The sequence below is a fragment of the Pundamilia nyererei genome, unplaced genomic scaffold, assembly GCF_000239375.1.
Source record: "Pundamilia nyererei isolate P.nyererei 1_Seehausen unplaced genomic scaffold, PunNye1.0 scaffold00025, whole genome shotgun sequence".
In the NCBI taxonomy this organism is placed as follows: Eukaryota; Metazoa; Chordata; class Actinopteri; order Cichliformes; family Cichlidae; genus Pundamilia; species Pundamilia nyererei.
The window spans coordinates 1,922,116-1,940,906 of record NW_005187426.1 but is presented as its reverse complement, the minus strand read 5'-3'; the positions used below and the strand labels follow the sequence as shown (position 1 = coordinate 1,940,906).

Here is an 18,791-nt window from a genome sequence, read left to right as displayed (position 1 = left end):
GTAATAGAATAAATGCGTGTACCATATTAGAACATGAACAAAGAAAAAAGAAGTATAGACCAGCAAGTCTACATACAACACTTAAATTAGAATGAAATTCTAAGTCCAAAATATGGACTGACAAATAATTTTTTGAAATGTGCAAATCACACATATGGTGATGGCTGTTTACCCCTTGACCTTTGCTTTCCACTGGGGAGTCACATCCTCTGGATGACTCCAGAGGATGTGACTCCCCAGTCCTCCCCAATCCTCCTTTTTCTGACAACAGAAAATGTTTGAGTCATTTTAGCATACAGCACATAACCCATTTCCATCAAAATGTCACAAACAACATCAATTTTAAGAACTGTCTCAATATACCTAACTTAGAAGCATTTTTGATTTTATGTCACGAGGGAGTGTGTGGTGTCAGAAAAAAATGGGAAAAGAGAGAAATGAGGACATGAAACAAAGAATCTGGCACTGGACGCAAACCGGGGATGTTGTGGTTCATTGTCAGGTCACCAGGCTGCCCCACATTTTAATGTTTATATTGATGCACATGTATATTTCCTTCTATGGTGGATTATATATGAAAACCTTAACATTTATTTCTTTTTTCTCTTTTTTTTCTTTTGCAAAATAGTTTTTGCATCTTGGTGTTATTCTGGACTGTGTAACGGGAGTTACTACATGTAGAAAATCATCTTACAGTTTGGGGAATACCAGAGTTGATTCTCTAAAATGCTTTTCTGGTCTTTTGATTTACTAGGTTACTGGGAGACCATCTTTGGCTCTTGATACGCATATCAAACAAATTATATTAAAACATGGTATTTCACAAAAAGGGATCATATTAACTCTATTAACTTTCCAGGTTGCATACTGAAACACACATCCATTTGCATCTCCAGAATCAGCCGAAGTTTACACACGCTTTTCTCACTCAACTGTTTGAAGTGACAGCTCTGTCGTGCATGAGGTGTATTTATGGATAGCCCATAGTGTGCCAGCACGGAAATTCCTCTCATTCTAGGAAACATCTGGCCAAATTTTATCTCTTGTATCTTTAGTCTCATCTGAAGATGCCAGCAAATAGTTACACAATTCTACTAACTGTAGAACATCAGTGGAGTCTGGCATCCCAACAGCATGGGCTGAGAATACTTTTAAGGTCTGTTATTATAACATGGGTTGGTAGAGATATGAGTATAAGAGCAGTCTTAAAGGAGATCTCAGGTATACATTCATATGAAACCCACTTAGATTTTATCTTGCATGCTTGCCAGAGTAAGGAAATAAAAGCTCACGTGAATTAGAACGCAAGTCAATGTAAAATATTAAAATGTAAAATAAGGAAGAGCCCGTTTTGTTGATCTTCTGTGATGGAGGAGACAAATCTATTGTGAGTGATGGTATGTGAACTTCATGCATCAAGATGCACTCTGGTGACCTTGCCTCTACTGTCCTCTACAGGCTGAGAAAGAGGCTTCCAATTGCATGACAAGCGGTGAAGGAAATGAGATAATCTCTTTCAGTCTCCTGCCTTTCTCTTACTGACATGGTTCTTAAATTGTTTCATGTTGTTTTTCCTGATCCCGTTTGCACGGCAGGGGGTGGAGCTGTTAAGTGAGAAGTCTGTCACGAAGTGAAACACACACACACACGTAACAGACACTGATATGTGTGTGTGTGTGTGTGTGTGTGTGTGTGTGTGTGTGTGTGTGTGTGTGTGTGTGTGTGTGTGTGTGTAAATGTGTGTGTGTGTGTGTGTAAATGCATATATATTTAAAAAATTTTTTTTTTAAATATATATATATATAAAAATAATATGTGTGGTGAACCAGATCACAGCACAAATCTATTTCAAATATATTTCACAATCTCTTAAGTTGTGGGGTGCACAAGCTCAAACAGGCCCTCGCTGTCAGCCTGCACTCTATAATTATCCCTACAGCTCTGTACCCCAAGACATTTCACCTCTGACCTCTAATTGTTACACCTTTCATAATAACATGCAGCCACGCAATGGTTCAACAGTCAGCGCTGAACATAATGATGAGCACCAGCCTGTACATGAATGCTAGGATAATTCATGTATGCTCAAAAACATGGAGAAATATAAACACCTTCTAAGTATGTGATGGTTTGGTGGCAGGGCCCTTTGATCAGGTAAGTAAAAACCTGGGTGGGATTCACAAAGCAAATTAAAGAACGCAACGCTTTGCTTTGAGAAAGCACCATCTGAGAATTAGCACCCTCTGCTGGTGGCACTGAATAAATCCACACTTGGTTTGAAAGTCAGAATCATCTTTATTTGGCCAAGTTTGTGCACACAAGCAGGGAATTTGAGTCTGGCTATACTCTTTTTAGTGGTGAGTAGTTAGTGCACTATGTCTCAGAAGGTTTCTGGATTTCAAACTACTGTTGGCTGGGTCTTTCTTTGTGAGTTGTGCCTGTGTCTGTTTTTCACAATTACTCAACCTTGCTTTTTCAGTGCAGCAACAGTGCATGTTAGAGTTGGAATTGGTATGAGTGTAGTCTGTTTTTTACCCAGTGTCATCTGGGACAGGCTCCAACCCCCTTGGGACATAAATTGAAAGAGTATGAGTATGAGTGGGCTATAAATTTGGCAATTGCTATTAATCCATTTATGGCACAAAAACCCTCAGGTTGTCTTATCAAACTGAATTGGTGATTATTATGTTATTATTATTATTATTATACACATTTATTCAGCACCAAAATCATCCAGATGAAAATACTAGAGTCTCAAATTAGTTTACTGAGTTTTCCATTGTAATGTACTTATAGTGGACACATTTTAAACTGTGTTCATATTTTCATATGGGGAGGATAAATCCTGATAGCGATGCTTCTGGTTGCTCCTAGCAACCCTTTAAAACATTTTTCATATAAAAATTTTATTATGCTGAACTGAAGTAAAATAGACCATTTAGGGCGATTATTAGCTGTTTTATATTTGTGTATATATTATTGCTCTGTGTAATTTGAGAATTCTGAATAGTGTGCTGTTTCTAGAGTTAGAGCTCCTGGCTCTACTCTTTTGGGACCTCTTGGGCTTTAACTTCCACATCTGCTTTATTTTGTTGTGCTCCTTCTTCCTGATGTTGCTGTCCACTGATATTGTCCAGGAAATTATCAATCCTTTAGCACATAAACACAGTATAGTGATCAGTATAAGGTGAAGAAAGCTGCTTCTGGTCAGATGGAAAAAAACACACAAACACAGAAGAGTGGATTTGGCAAAATGAAATGGCTGGCGGTTGACAGATGTAAGGGTATCAATGGTTACAATAAACAGCATGAATGTTGTGTCACAAGACACGATAAGATGACTGATCAGTTTCTTTTCACTAACTCATCTATCAAGGCATTTTAGAGAGTATAGCAGCTGTGGCAGTTTGTCTTATAACAACAGCTGTAATCTCGACATTTTGACTTTACTCTCAAAATAATCAGTAATATATATGTTTTTAACATGGCTCTCATTCTCCTCTGTAACTTTTGCTACATGCTTTGTTGAAAACCAACTAATTATTACATCTTTTGAAACTGATGGACAACAAATTCAAATGGAAAACTACAAAATAACTACATTAAGACAAACCTTGACAAGCACTCAGTTGACCCTTTTCATAATTTACTTAAAAAAATAAAATAAAATAGAATAAATGACCAGCTGTCTTCTTGTCTGTCTTGCTGGCTCATCCTCCAATTTTAAAAGATGTTCAACATTCTTCTTGAACATGTTCATAATGAACCCATTAAACAAGTGAGTTTAAAGATTATTATGTGTCCATTTTTTACTTTTTAAAATCATTTACATCACTTCATATTATTGCTAAGTGGTACATATCAGGTGATTGCTATGTGTTAAATGTTTTTTCTATTAAAATTGATCTTCTTTCATTTTAATTTTAACAATACCATACTCATATATCTTTATTTTCTGAAGACCCCCTCAGAGGTTAGTTGCACAGTCAGTGTTCATGGCTGGATGCCACAGGCAGGTGCTGAGGAGGGTAACAGCGCAGGGCCTGGGTCCTCATACCAGTGCCCTGGAGGCAAACTGTGAGTGGCACAGCAGAGCTTTCATGAACAGACTCAGAAACAGGAAGAGATGTAGACGATAAAGTCGGTCGTTTGAAGTGGTTCTGCTCAGAGGCACAGCTCAGAGACTCAGACATAAAGGCTCACGCGGCATCTTTCTCACTCCATGTCCTGCACGCACACCCTTCACTCTCACATCCACTTGAAAGGAAGCAAAACAGCGCTTGCAGTGGTCAAAGCATCAGATTTCAAAATTTAGGTTGCTCTCTTTTACTGTCTGTACCATTGTTGAAGTTCAAGCAAGGCTCATCCCAGCCATAAGTTTAGGAATTATGTACACACTAACATTTTGACCGCCAGCATCCATTATCCTCTAAGCAAAGAGTCAGGATTGATATGTTGTTTGCTGGGATCAAGTAATTGTTACTCTGAGGTGGACGTTAGAGGTCAGGTATTAAGCATGTGATCTCCTTTTCCAGAGCCCCACTCTACAAAATCTGCTTCCCCGCTGTTATGAGGAGGACTGTCCAGAGAGATTCCCCGCTGCTCCCCAAACACCTTCTCTTGCAGTTCGATTATGTCATTTCGGATGTCAGCCATCATTAGCAAAAGAAAGTCGAAGGAGCCAGGTGGACCCTAGAGACAGGCGAGAAATTGATTGGTTAGTTAATTAATTGTGCACATGCAGCCTGAAAATAAAGGAAAAGCTGAAAGCCCCCGAAACAGTGCAGCTCCTTGAATGGTCACTAAATCATTACTCCAAATGTCAGTTAGCCCCCATAACTAGTTTACCCTTTACATCACAGCTATAAGCTCACTCTTTTAAATTTATTCTAGACTTAAATATATGGGGTTGCAGCCACAAAGGGATTTAGCAAGTAGCTGTCTGCTAGTATGTACCACCTTTTGCCCATGTTTGTGGCATTTGTTCCTTTTAAAACATGTTCAGTGAAATTATCTGATGAATAATGTGGACTAATATTACAACATACCAAAAAGTCTGTGTTCCAGTTTTCATGGTTAATTTTTAGCATGTTATTTTTATGCTACATTGCACTTATTAGCAGGTACTGAGTGTCTGACTGATGCACACTTAAGGTGTATGGATGCAGCTTGTTAACCAACCTTGCCAGACTTTGTTTTTTTAACCCTCTTATCCAAATATGATCACTTCTAGCACCTAAAACGCTTAGACTAAAGCTTTACACCAGGGCTTCGTAAACAAGTAGGTGATTTCACAGTGGCTATGTCTATCATTGATATAGTGTGTTATAATCCATACATCTATAATAACTTACAGGTGGGCCTCTGGGACCTGGCGCTCCTCTGTCACCCTGTAGATGAGAAACAGCACACACTGATTGAGTTTTAACCTTTTAAACTGTGTTCAGCTTGCTTGCTTCCATGGACAATAAGACTCATAACAGGGTGTACTGTAGCTTCATGCATGGGAAGAGCATCAGTGGTGAGTTTAAATGTCAGAATGGTGAGACGAGGTATAAGAAACAGTTAAAAAACAAAAAAACGTAATAAATGTTGTTAAGTTTGCTTTTCAGAGCAGGGTCTATTAAGAGTGCATTTGAAATGTGTGAGCCAGACACAGACAGGCACAAGATGGCGACTGGCGATGGTGACACAAAAGCATACAAAGACACATAAGCAAAATAAAGTTGCTATAACAACCTTTAATCCATCTCTTCCTGGCGCCCCGGGTGGTCCCTGTATAAACGATTGAGAGATGGGTTTAAGAACAGCAGGTTTTCTTTTAATCACAGCAACAGTTACCTGCTTAAACTATTATCATACAGTTCATCTATTCATCTTTGAGCTACCTCTTTCCACTGATGCAGTACTGGTGTCTGACACAGAACAGATTTTTTTCAAGACATAGCAAGTTTGCTAGTTCCAAGTAGTGACTACTGATATCAGTGACTATTGGAGGCTCTGCTGCAAAAAAAAGACTCATAAATTGCAGGTACAGTCTTCAGATTCATAGTGAATAGCAACTTATGCTGCCAACATTACTTGTAGGATTTGGTTGCTAATCCGCTGAAAATGGATTAATAATACGTCTCTACAAACATCAAGACAGAACTGGATGTGTCCCAGCACCAGTCATGTCGCTGCGCCAGTGGAAAAGGGTTATTAGCTTTATGAGCTGATTGAAGTGGGAGGTAAAGCCTGTAAGAACACCTAAATTATGGTGCCAGTTTCTTTCCTTACCACTGGCCCCCTGCGGCCTCTCTTTATGTGCTTTAGGTCAGGCTCTGGACCCATAGGTCCCATGTCTCCCCGAGGGCCAGGAGGTCCAGGAGGGCCCCTCTCCCCAAGGTCACCTCTCATTCCAGGTTGCCCTGGGTGTCCTGGTAGAGACAGAAGAAAAATATTAACCTCAGTGGAGTCTGGCATCCCAACAGCATGGGCTGAGAATACTTTTAAGGTCTGTTATTATGAGCGAACATCATCTGTTCAGAACATTTCATTTGATTATTTTCCAGTAAATCTATTAGGTAAATAGCCAAAATATTTGCCACTGTAATACAGTGTCTGTAACTAGAGGTGGATCTGTCTCTAGGATTTCCATCAGTTTCATATTACCTGGGACGCCAGGAGCTCCTGGAGGGCCAGGAAGACCAGAAAGGCATGGGCCATCAGGTTTTTTTCCTGCTCGTCCCAGACTTGGTTTATTACTGCTGTTGGCCAAGCCAGGTACCTTCAAAAGAATAGAAGAAAGTTTAAACTAAAATGAATTTAAAGGTCAGATGTGTGGTCCAACACAGTTTGACTTTGAATAATTGAATAATTTCTTTAACATCCTCAGTTTTTTATGCAACTATTAAGTCTTGCTCACTTTTTAGCCATCATCATTTACAATAAATGGTCTGATTGACTGACTGAAAGAGTTCATGCTTGAATGCTTGATTCAGTCATTTGGTTTAACTGCTATTACATAAAGATGTTACCTGGTTGGGTGAGTGTGTATTTCCCAGCTTGAGTTTCAGCTGCAGTAAACTATTTTTCATGTTCATAAAATCTTGACAGGTGAATGAGCAGGTACCAGAACTCATCAAGGTATCTGACTTCCCTGATGAGCTCACTGCAAGAAAAAAACAAGGAAATAAAATTCTCAAACTGTACTGCATGCTGTTAAGTTAAATAACAGAAGAAAGAAGTTCAGTCAATTTTTTTGAATTCATGTGAGTTTAAATACCACCACAAGCAGTACTGTAATTGTAATTGTAATTACTGTAATTGATTTTTGTTTTCGTGTTCTTACTTTTTTTCTTTGTCTCTCTTTTATGTCTGTCTCTTAACTTCCATTTTTCCACTGTCCACATTTTTCATGTTTATTTCCTTCTGTATTTTGCCTTCACCTGTGTCTGATCTCCATCTTTTCAACCCTGGGTTTATATCTTCCTGTCTTCCCTCTATCAGTTGCCAGTGTGTTTGCTCTGTGTTTGTTTTTCCTGTTGTAACTCATGCTCCTGTTTTTGGTTTGGTTTTATTTTCATTCTTTAACCTTGTGTTTCTTTCTTTTTAAAAAAAAGTTTTTGATGTTTTTTTGCATCACCTAATAAAACGGGTTCTTGTCATTTACTTTCCTGGCTTTGCATCCTAAGTTTGTCATGCATCTACTCACAGTTGCAGTTATTCAAACAACCTTCTTCTGTTCAACCTCACATAAAATCTCACATCTATCTTTGTTATAACATAATCTGCCCTACCACCAGCTGGAAGCGATATCTTATTTAAAACAGCCAAAGGCCTAAAAGAATCTGCTACAAGTTCTGTTTACAGCGATCAATTTATTTATAAGCACATCTGAAAACAACAAAGGTTGACCAAAGCGCTCTACAACTAAAATGAAGGAAACAGAGCAGGAAAAATAGAAGACAAACATGAAAAAAAAACATAAAGCTCAAAATGATGCGATGATGAGTGGCACAGAAACTTACAGTTGTGTATGGCAATGCAAGAGCGTTGATCCGATGCAAGTATGTAACCACTGCGACAGCGACACTCAAAGCTGCCCACTGTGTTCACACACTCCTGGTCACACAGACTGCTGCCTGGGGCCTCACACTCATCAATGTCTGCATATTTTTGTGTGATAGAGACAGAAAGGGGAAGAAAGTAGTAAAGATAAAGTTAGTTTACAGTAAATCTCAAGTAAAATTTGAATGTTTAATTCCTACACTTACACATAGTAATTTCTGTCCATTTGTGTGTTTTCAGGTTAATCTTTTATTGTAGAATTTGAAAGATGAAAGTCACTTTGAGGTGTTAAATGCAATTAAGAGCTTTTTAGAATTACTTTTCCAGGTCCTGGTCTAAGCCCAGAAAGCTGATGGTAATAGAGAGAAAATGTTTTGCTGCACAAAACCACAAGAGGGAGCTATTTCACCTGTATAGTTCCAAACCACACTTGTTACTTAGATCACTTTCAAGAATAAAGACCTGTGGTGCAGTGAATGACAAATAGCCTATGCAAAAGCATAGTTAATTGTTTTTTCCCAGAGATAATGATAATGAAAACTGACCCAGGCAGTATGGAGATTTGTGGTTGCGGTGTCTTTCTCGGTCAAAGCGATATCCAGGATAGCATGTGCAGACAACTCGTCCAAAGTTATCAGTGCACTGCTGCTCGCAAGGTGACGCAGCACACACATCCACACCTATAAAGAGGAGTGTGGTGTGAGCATTTTATACAGCTTCATTACTGCTTTGTTTCATTCATAGAGTTTCAGAACAAGTAAAGAAACATCTCAAAAAGGGTTTATACATATCACAGTAGGATGGGTGTAACACAAGCAAAACATTTACTGGCACAGTCTGAAATATTATCATGTAACTCATATCTGTAACTATCTGAAGTTTCCTCCATATTCAACACAAACAATTTGTGGACAAGAGATTTTTTTTCCATAACCTTACATCAGTGCAGACTCTGCATGGCTTTATTCAATTTCATTAAGTTCATGTTTTACAGTATCTAATCACAATGAATGTTGGAGTTTATATACGCCACTGCAACCTAGAGTTGCTTGCTTGTTATTCTGCTGTTTATATGTATTTCCCCATCGTGGGAGGGGCTGTCAAAGCAGAGACACCCAGACCTCCCTCTCCCCAAACACCTCCTTCAGCTCTTCTAAGGGTGAAACAAGGAAACCAGGCACGAGACGTAATGTCTCCAGTATGTCCTGGGTATGCTCCAGGGTCTCCTCCTGGTAGAACATATCCAAAACACTTCATCTAAGAGGCACCCAGGAACCACCTCAACTGGCTCCATATAATGTGATAGAGTAGCAGCTCTCCTCTGAGCTCCTCCTGAATGACTGAGCCTTTAACCCGATCTTTAAGCCTGCGACTAGTCACACTAAGTCTAGGATTTCATCTAATAAGTGTATTGTCAGATTTTCAACAGAGTAGTTCATGTCGTAGTTAGTATAGAATATAACTGAGATCCTACAGCAGCCTGCATTAAACTTGTGTGCTATTAGGCCAAAGGAACCATTAAACTGAAACATTAAAATGCAGTTATTTGATCTCTTCTCTGGGTTTCTGTGCCTCACTTATAGCCTCTGGCTGGGGCTGTAAGCACCACAGCATTTGGAGATTTTAATGGCATGTCAAGCAAAGTTAAGCACTGATTTATTTTGTTTATATACTTTATTATAATTTTATTGTTGCTCAAGTTGACTCAAGTTCAAATTTTAACCTGCTGTAAGAAACATACTACAGATATGATCATATCTATTGTCTATCTTCAGTCTCTCCTTATATATCAGCTATTCACAAATAATTTAGGGAAGCATTCGTTCTTCATGGGGTCATGGAAGAACAGCACCGTCTAGTGTCTGATGCTAATTACTGTTACCATCTGGAAGCACAGGATTACAGTTTTAGAAAGAAACGAAATTGTTTAGCAATGCTTTTCACCAGCCCGTGAGATCATGGCCATGAAAGCTGACAACTTTCACAAGAATCAGATGTTTGTTATGGAAAATCACAGTTGTCAGTTGTCTTTGCCAAGACATATTATTTTTTATGTGCCGTTTGTTTCAGGTGACTGAAGTGTACAAGCTGTATGAAAGGACTGCTAAACTGACAAAGGTGTTCCACATTATGTTTTGTACAGTTTGTTGTGTTTATAAACTGCCTTCGAGGAAAACAAAATTGCATCAGATTTGAAACATGTGGATCCAGATGTGAGCAAAACTTATGCGATGGAGCAAATGGTTTACCTACTTTCAGGTATGCACTGGCCCATCACAAATCTGAATCCTTTACAGCACTTCCTCCTGAAAGTAGAAAAGGAGAATATTCAACGCCAATTTCAGATCAGCTGGGAAAGCCATTTTATTTTATTTTTTTATACATGAGAAGAGTGATACCGCCGTTATATGTTTGATAAATAAAAAGCCGTACCCAGATGTTGATTTGCTCGGAGAGAAACAGAAAACCTCCATATGTAATAAAAAGTCTGCAAACCAGCACTTCTACAGTCAAACCAAATGTTTCAGTTGATGTTGACTTTGTTACATATTGGATCACGACAATTACAGAGTGGTAAATGAAACAGCAAAAACAGGATAACTGCTGTGATGAATCTGCATTTTAACTGTGTAGCGCATTGCACTGATGAAAAACAGGCCTGCATGATGCACTTTTCTATATAAATGTGATTTGTTGCCCATCAAGTAGAAATGGCTGTTTTAATTAGTAAAGAGCCAAGAAGCAAAATCTGCTTAGTAGAGTCAAAAAATCTTTGCTTCAGAGAGCAGTAATTAAATTGAATAATTTCAGCACTGCAGTTTTATAAGTTTGTTGCTGTTCACGTGAACTTTGTAAAATAAAAAATATTTGGAAAGTGTACACCGCGAGCCAACTGTTGTAGTATTTAAACAGTGTATAAGTGTATAAGTGCAGCTGAAGATAAACGTGAGGACAACAATGACATCCTGCCACCCTCACTGACAACTAACACATCATCATTTAGAGCAGCGGTCCCCAACCTTTTTTGTGCCACGGACCGGTTTATGCCCGACAATATTTTCATGGACCGGCCTTTAAGGTGTTGCGGATAAATACAACAAAATAAAACTAGTACCGGTACCGAAAAAAAGAAGATTTATTCATAACACACGTGAAAAGAGCCAGGAAAACCGAGTAAACGATAAAAATGATGACAAAGTAACGCTGAAAACCGATAAAAACCCTGAAAACTATACATTTCACACCTGAGCCTCAACACTCGTGGCCCGGTACCAAACGACTCACGGACCGGTACCGGTCCGAGGCCCGGGGGTTGGGGACCGCTGATTTAGAGGAAGGTATTCGGCACTAGCAGCACCAAAACACTAAAAAGTAAAGAGCAGCTTATTTTATATGCATTATTAACCTGCGTCAAAACAGTATTGGAAATGAGAGAGGCCATCCTTTACAAATAATAGTAGACTTAGAGTCAACTAACTAACTATTGCAATAATAAATAAACCCAAGAACTCAAGTTCATTTTGGCAATCAGCTGACAAATGAGCAACTAGCTCATTTGTCAGCAGGTCATCAAAGCTGCCTGAGGGCTACTGGTCTGTTTCTCAGTTTCACTACAGTTTTAAAAAAGTAGGTAAAAACAAGCTGCAGTTACTTCTTATTCTGAATTTTAGTCACAGTACTTAAACTATGAATTCATTTAAAAAACAAAAAAAACAAAAAACAAAACTTGTTTACAGTCTACTTTTGTGATGTAAACTCCTAAAGTCTTGTAGATGCATTTTTCCCTAAGTCAGCATTGCACAAAAATGATTGGGCAAGGAATTTTCTCACACTTGATTTAGGGTGTTTGGAAATGACAGTCGTTCAGCAATCCCACAACAATCCACCACATGTTACAAGCATCACAGCTGGAAAAAAACAGAGGAAATGGCTCAGAATTTCTAGCAGCACAGCATGCAACAAATATCACACATGCATGCTTGAAAAAACACAGATGAATTCCCAACTCCTATCCCAAAAACTGCAAGCTGTTACCGGAGGGGATTTAGCATGCTGCTTCAGTCAAGGTCCCCTCAAGACAATAAGTTGCTTTTATTTTCCTCCAGCCTCCATGCAGTGTAACCTTAAATCACTATGAGATCCCCCTCCCTCTCTTGAATGAAAAATAACCTATAAAATAGCGAGGCCAGCCTAAACTGATGAGATCCAGATGAGAGTGGCTTTAATCTGCAGCCTGTAGCGTGGAGTGTTGAGAGGGATGTATAAAGCCAGGCTCTGAGCTGAGGTGGAGAAAGGAAAGTGAATACTGAGATGAAGATTGTCACTCATTGCATCAGTCAGTCAATCCATCAATCAATCACTCAGTCAGTGATCTAAGTTGGGCTAATGTGATGCAGATGTACGTCTGAGCAGGAGGGTTTCTTGGATTTATATCGTTGGCATGACAGCAGCTAAAAAGATTATTTAGCTTGAAGATTAAAGTAGATCTGGTTCTGATCAACTTTAGAACAGCTGTAATTTAGGACTACACATATGGCTTAACGACCCTATTTATTTGTTTCAGCAACCCATCGGTTTGTAAAAGTAGAGGAAAACATGGTGCATAACCAAAGAAAAGAAATGGCCCAGTGCATGCATAAAACTACACACATCCCTCTATGCTCTTTTTTCTTTCTCACCCTGAAAACTTATCTGAAATCTTATGACTCCTTCACTTTCTCTTGTTGAAACAATTTAATAATTCTTGAACTGCTACAGTATGAAGGAACGTGTTATGTAAGCCACTGTTTTTTTCTCCTCTGCTACGTTCTTCCTTCTTGTCTTGATCATTTTTCATTCACGTGCGCTCCTTCTCTCTCATTGGTTGTGCATGTTGACGATCACATATTGAAAGCCAGAGGTGTAGAGTGTCTGGTTCACCACCACCGCAGAGTCAGCTTTAATCCTGAGCTGTTTTTGCAGGTTTGTTTTGTTAGCTATTAGCTGAGTTACCAGCAGACATGTTTTTGGTTGTGGTGTTAATCATTGACTGTTGAGTATTTTTTATTTTAGGACAGAAGGCAGAATCCAAAGAAGCAGTACTTGGCTGGTTCAAGACCTTCTCTCTCATTTGTTTGTTTTGGCCAGGGCTTCCATCTCCCTTATTTGTGTTCGGTTTTTGCATCATTAAATTTGCTTTGAACTCCCAACAGCTTGTGGCTTCTCATAGTTTATGGGTTCCTCTGAGCCAGTAATTTAGGGACCGTAACAGCCACTCTGAACTTTACATGTATGGCTTTGACACAATGGGCACTTTCACCCTGTTTGCAAATGTTTTTCCCTTGAATTTTAGCCAAGCTGTTCATATTCCCCACAGGGTAAAATCCTGGAACACTTCCTACCTGACAAACTAATTGCATTGCCATAAGCGTCGACTGCTTACTGCTTTTAGAGCTAATTAGGCAATAATAATTGCTTGACAATTTTTGCTGGTGAAATTTTGAGTTGTGTGTGCAACTCTTTTAACATAAGTCACCCATAACACCTTTCTCTGTGCAGATGTGTATACACAAATATGCATAAGGCTGTAGAAGTGTAATTCCAGTGTCTGCTCATTTCAACAACAAACCAAAACAACTGACAAATGTGTGCTGTGTCATGAGTCATCTAAATATAACAGGGAAAAAAAGGTGTCATAAATATAAGAAAGTGTTCATAAAATTAGCTATAAACACAGTGGCATGCAAAGGTCTGGACACATAAGACGCAACTTAGCAAAGAATTAATTCCATAATTGATATAGAGACACTTTGATACTAGAAGCAAGTTTGGAAGGAATAAAATAAAATAGTTTCACCAATAAGATGATACCTAAAATGCTACAAGCCAAACACGCTGGCTTGTTTCTGCATGGTGTTCAGTGGGTCCTTAAAAAAAAGAGAAAACGGTGCAAATGGAGGACAAAAGGAGAAGTGGCAAGCCTATAAAAGAACCAACTAAAGAAGATGAACAGTACCTGAAAGTCCTAACCTTAAGGAATAGGAAAAGGAAATCCAGATAAGACCTGAGACAGGACCTGAGAGCTGCATCTGGCCTTTCAGCTGATCCTTCTATTGCCCAACAAAACCTCATCAGAAACGGTCTCACTGGAAGGGTGCAGACCAGGGGAAGGCAGGGGTATTCAAAAAATATAGAATAACTGGAGGTAAAATGAGTAGCAACTTGTCTCATGGACCGATGAATCCAAATGTGACATTTTGGGGTCAAATCCTTGTCTAAATGTGCAGAAGAGGTTGGTAGAGAAGTACAACAGTAATTGTCTACAGCCATCTGTGAAATATGGTGGCGGCTCTCCCCTGGTTTGGAGCTGCATTGTCAATATGTTTGGAATTAGAAATGCAGAAAAGTATCATCAGATTTTCATTCGCCATGCAATACCATCTGGAAAGCATCTGATAGGCAACAGGTTCATTTTTCAGCACGGCAATGATCCTAAACACACTGCCAATCCAGTAAAAGCTTAGCTGGATAGAAAAACACACAGTGGAATACTACCAGTCATCGACTGGGCTGCTTGGAGCCTGGACCTCAACATTATTGAAGCAGTGTGGGATCATCTTGACAAAGAACAGAACAAAAGTCAGCCAACATCCAAAGAAGAGCTTTGAAATGTCCTTCAAGAAGCTTGGAGAACCATTCCTGAAGACCACTTAAAAAATTACAATAAAGCTTGCTCAAAAGAATTCACGCTGTTGAAGAATAAAGGTGGCCATATTGACTTTCAGGGTTGTTAGAATTGTAAAAACTCTGTTGGTGACTTATATACTCTGTTTCCATGTATGATTGCACATATGCTGCAGCAAGAGTACTGACAGGGACTAGAAAGAGAGAGCATATTTCTCCTATACTGGCTTCCCTTCTTTGGCTATTAAATCCAGATTTAATTCAAAACCCTGGTCCTCACATACAATGTCTTAAATAATCAGGCCCCATCTTATCTTAATGATAAGATAGTACCATATCACCCCATTAGAACGCTTCAGTCTTGCACTGCAGGCTTACTTGTTGTTCCTACAGTATTTAAATGTAGAATGGGAGGGAGAGCCTTCAGTTTTCAGGCCCCGCTTCTGTGGAACCAGCTTCCAGTTTGAAGACAGATCTCTACTTTTAAGATCAGGCTTAAAACTTTCCTTGCTAAAGCATATAGTTAGGGCTGGATCAGGTGACCCTGAATCCTCCCTTAGTTATGCTGCAATAGACGTAGGCTGCCGGGGATTCCTATAATGCATTGAGTATTTCTTCTTCACTCACCTTTCTCACTCACAATGTGTTAATAGACCTCTCTGCATTGAATCGTGCTTGTTATTAATCTCTGGCTCTCTTCCACAGCATGTCTTTTGTCCTGTCTTCCTTCTCCCTGAGGCTGGTTCTGCCGCAGGTTTCTTCCTGTTAAAAGGGAGTTTTTTCTTCCCGCTGTCGCCAAAGTGCTTGCTCATTGGGGGTTATATGATTGTTAGGTTTTTCTCTGTATATAGGGTCTACCTTACAATATAAAGCACCTTGAGGCAAATGTTGTTGTGACTTGGTTCTGTTAAATAAAATAAAATTGAATTGAATAGTTCTCTGTAAAAGAATAAAAAAAAACTAGGGGTAGCTCAAGTACTGTGTCCTTTATATTTTATCTAATGGTATGTCTTTAAATTTCATTTTTTGCACATTGTTTACCTGCTTGTAAGTATATTTGACTATGCTAATTTAATTCCAGAACAAAACATATTTTCATGATAATAGTGCTGATAATATGTAAAGTACAGTTGAGCTTTTAAAATGTTGGCAGAACACTTCACAAGTACTTGTTGAATGGCCTAAGATGTTCATAAACCCTCTATCTCCTGTGGAGGTAAACAGTGTTTGAACTTCTCTACCAAGCTCTTGTTTGTCAGTCTTCACCGAAGCATATCCATCACCTTTGATGTGTGTGTTGTATTTGAGGAGTTATGATACAAATGTGTAGAGAAAAAACAAATCTGAATGGTAACAGAATCTGGTCAGCAATAGTGAATACTAACTGAACTCACTGCACATCTGTAAACTGTACATACATAAGCAGCATGTCAGTCTGAGCAGCTCTCCCTTGGGTGTCTCTGGTGGGTGGGACAGTGGAGGCTGAGGCGTCTGGACAAGAAGTTGAGAGTGGAGGAAGAAGTGACCCGTGTGTTTTTGTTTTGGAATGTGAAAGTATGTCGGTCAGCATGACACAGCCTCTAAAACACACCCCATTAAACTGGAATCAGTCTGAGCTTTGTGTGTGTGAATGTAAAGGTTTGTGCGCTGGGAATCTGAGTGTGTTTGTCATTCTCTTCATTATATATAATAGTTTTAGAAGTTGTAGTGTAATTTTGTTGGCAAGAAATGTTTTATATTGGCACCAAATATTAGCAATTAGTGTCATTCAATTAAAAGAAAAAATGTCGGGATCTGCCTGCCAAAAGTCAGACATTGTTAAGCATGCATGTTCATGTCTGTGAGAATATAGAATACATGTGTATATATGGTCTTATGTGCAGGAGAGTCTGTGTGAGGGCTTGGATGCCATCCAGTAATCTTGCAGCCTTTTAATGTCAGTCAGGATTTATAAGCGAACCAAACGATGATGTTAGCAAGCACCCTCTCCGCTTTTTTTCCATGTCCTCTCAGTGCACTTTGCTTCACTCTCCTTATATTCAATCCGTGATTTGAAACATGTCAATTTATATTCAGCCCGTCCTATCAGCATTATTACTTGTTGACATAATCTGTCTCGCTCTCTCATCTGCTCAGACTGACATGATGCTGGCCTCCTGTTGCTCTCCAGCCAAGAAACCTGATGAGGTGTCTACCTTTTCCATCTTCATTTCATGCAGATGAATATTGTTCCATCCTCCATAAGACTTGCTGAGGCCAGGAATGGTCACAACCTTTTACAACAACCTTTAAACTGCGGTGTCAATAAGGACCAGCTGTTTGCTGAACTTCAAATGATGCTTCTTTTCCCCCACAGATACTATGAAGAAACCATTAAGGGGACACAACAACTTCCCAAAGAATGTAACTTAACACAAAGTGTCCCATTTTAACAAATCCTTGTGTCCAGAGTAGGAAGCAACAGTGTCCACATGTATGGACTATTTGAACCTCAAAAACTGAATCCTGTCAACTTTAGTAATATTCTCAATGTTCCTTTAGCCCTACAAAAAGCAGCTAAATGCAATGACAGAGGTCACATGACTTGTAAACAACTAAGACATCAACAGCACATTAACCGTCATGATCATCCAACAACTTTCTCAAACATTAATCAGAGTTATGGCCACGTGAAGCTGACCAACAAATAGAGACATATTTTCACATGCAGCCAATTTAGAATCAAAAATTAAACTATCAAATATCTCTTTGGACACTGGGAGAAAACATGGAAAGGCTCCAGCTGACCAGTAGGTTAGAAGCCAGAAACCTCTTGCTGTGAGGTGACAGTGCTAGAAAAATGATACCTGAAAACTCCTGGGCTTCCTACTACCTGATCACCAACAGCATGCTCGTGTGCTAAAATAAGATGGTAAAAAATAAAACTGCCAAACATGTTCATGTAGGCATTGTTACAGGCATTGCTAAAGTGTGGAAATATTGTGGATCTATATTTGCAGAGTACTGTTTATATGTGATAGTTTATCTCTTTACTGTGATAGGAGCTGTGCCAGTTAGAGCCACTTGCCTGCAGCACACAAGAGTTCAGTTTTGGCCCCTTTCAGCTTCCAGAATTTTATAACACTTTGACAAAGACAGCAGCATTATAAGCACATCGTACTACGGTGGCCCCGAGAGTCCAAACGGACTGCAACTTAAGAAAACACTAGCAATAAGAAAAATGCTGCAAAAGCACACAAAGCACAATGGAAATGGGAAAAACGACAATGGAAATAGGAAAAAACACAAGGGAAGTGTTTCTGGGGAGACAATAACCTGATGGAGGAACCCAAAACATGGTAGGCGTGTTTTGGGTATATCTATATATATGTATGTATGTATGTATGTATGTATGTATGTATGTATCTATATATATATATATATCTCATTCTGTAACTGTAACTTCTGTCGGTGCTGTGTTTTTGGAAACCGAATTTCCCAGAGGAACCCACCCGAGGGATTAATAAAGTTCTATCTTATCTTATCTTATCTAACACACTTACCTCTCATCTTTTCTTTCCTCACAAAACCAATAGATCCTCCTCTTCTTTTAAGTGTCTTCCAGCACAATTCTTAGCATATTTTGGTTCCTGCAACTGGTCCGTCGGGTTATCTCCCCAGAAACACTTCCCTTGTGCTTTTGAAAATCTGTTGTTTTTTTTCCCATTTGTGTTTTGTTTGCTTTGTAACCTTAGTAGATCAAAATATGGACCTACAGTACTGGTAATTGCCAATAAGTATTATTACTTGTATCCCATAAAGCACACAAATACAAATGAAAGTACAGTTTCATAATTTTCTTAAGAAATAGCAAATAGCTTTTCTTCAAGTGTTTTCTTAACAGTCATAAACAATGAATCTACTAAAACAAATAAGCAGCTGTTACGACCCCCTCTGCTAGGCGTCAGGGAGGGAGTAACATACACGAGCCCCCCAACACAAAACTGAGTAAAGCAAAAGGTTTTAATTACAAACTTTAAACAGAAAACCGACAGGGCTGTGCAACAGACCACTGGGCAGACAATTATTACATAAAG

At 39.0% G+C, this 18,791-nt stretch overlaps 1 protein-coding gene across 1 annotated transcript in view; it reads right to left on the bottom strand.

Annotated features, from left to right (window-relative positions):
* Positions 1-2,092: 2,092 nt before the first annotated feature.
* LOC102192367 (collagen and calcium-binding EGF domain-containing protein 1-like) overlaps positions 2,093-18,791 on the bottom strand; it is a 38,399-nt gene continuing 21,700 nt past the window's right edge. The window contains exons 3-11 of the mRNA XM_005727585.1: positions 10,306-10,358; positions 8,598-8,732; positions 8,013-8,150; positions 7,020-7,153; positions 6,655-6,769; positions 6,280-6,419; positions 5,740-5,775; positions 5,355-5,390; positions 2,093-4,692 (exon numbers count right to left, since the gene is read on the bottom strand). Of these exons, the coding sequence (XP_005727642.1) occupies positions 4,504-4,692; positions 5,355-5,390; positions 5,740-5,775; positions 6,280-6,419; positions 6,655-6,769; positions 7,020-7,153; positions 8,013-8,150; positions 8,598-8,732; positions 10,306-10,358 (976 nt within the window). The 3' untranslated portion in view covers positions 2,093-4,503. The remainder of the gene's footprint in view (positions 4,693-5,354; positions 5,391-5,739; positions 5,776-6,279; positions 6,420-6,654; positions 6,770-7,019; positions 7,154-8,012; positions 8,151-8,597; positions 8,733-10,305; positions 10,359-18,791) is intronic.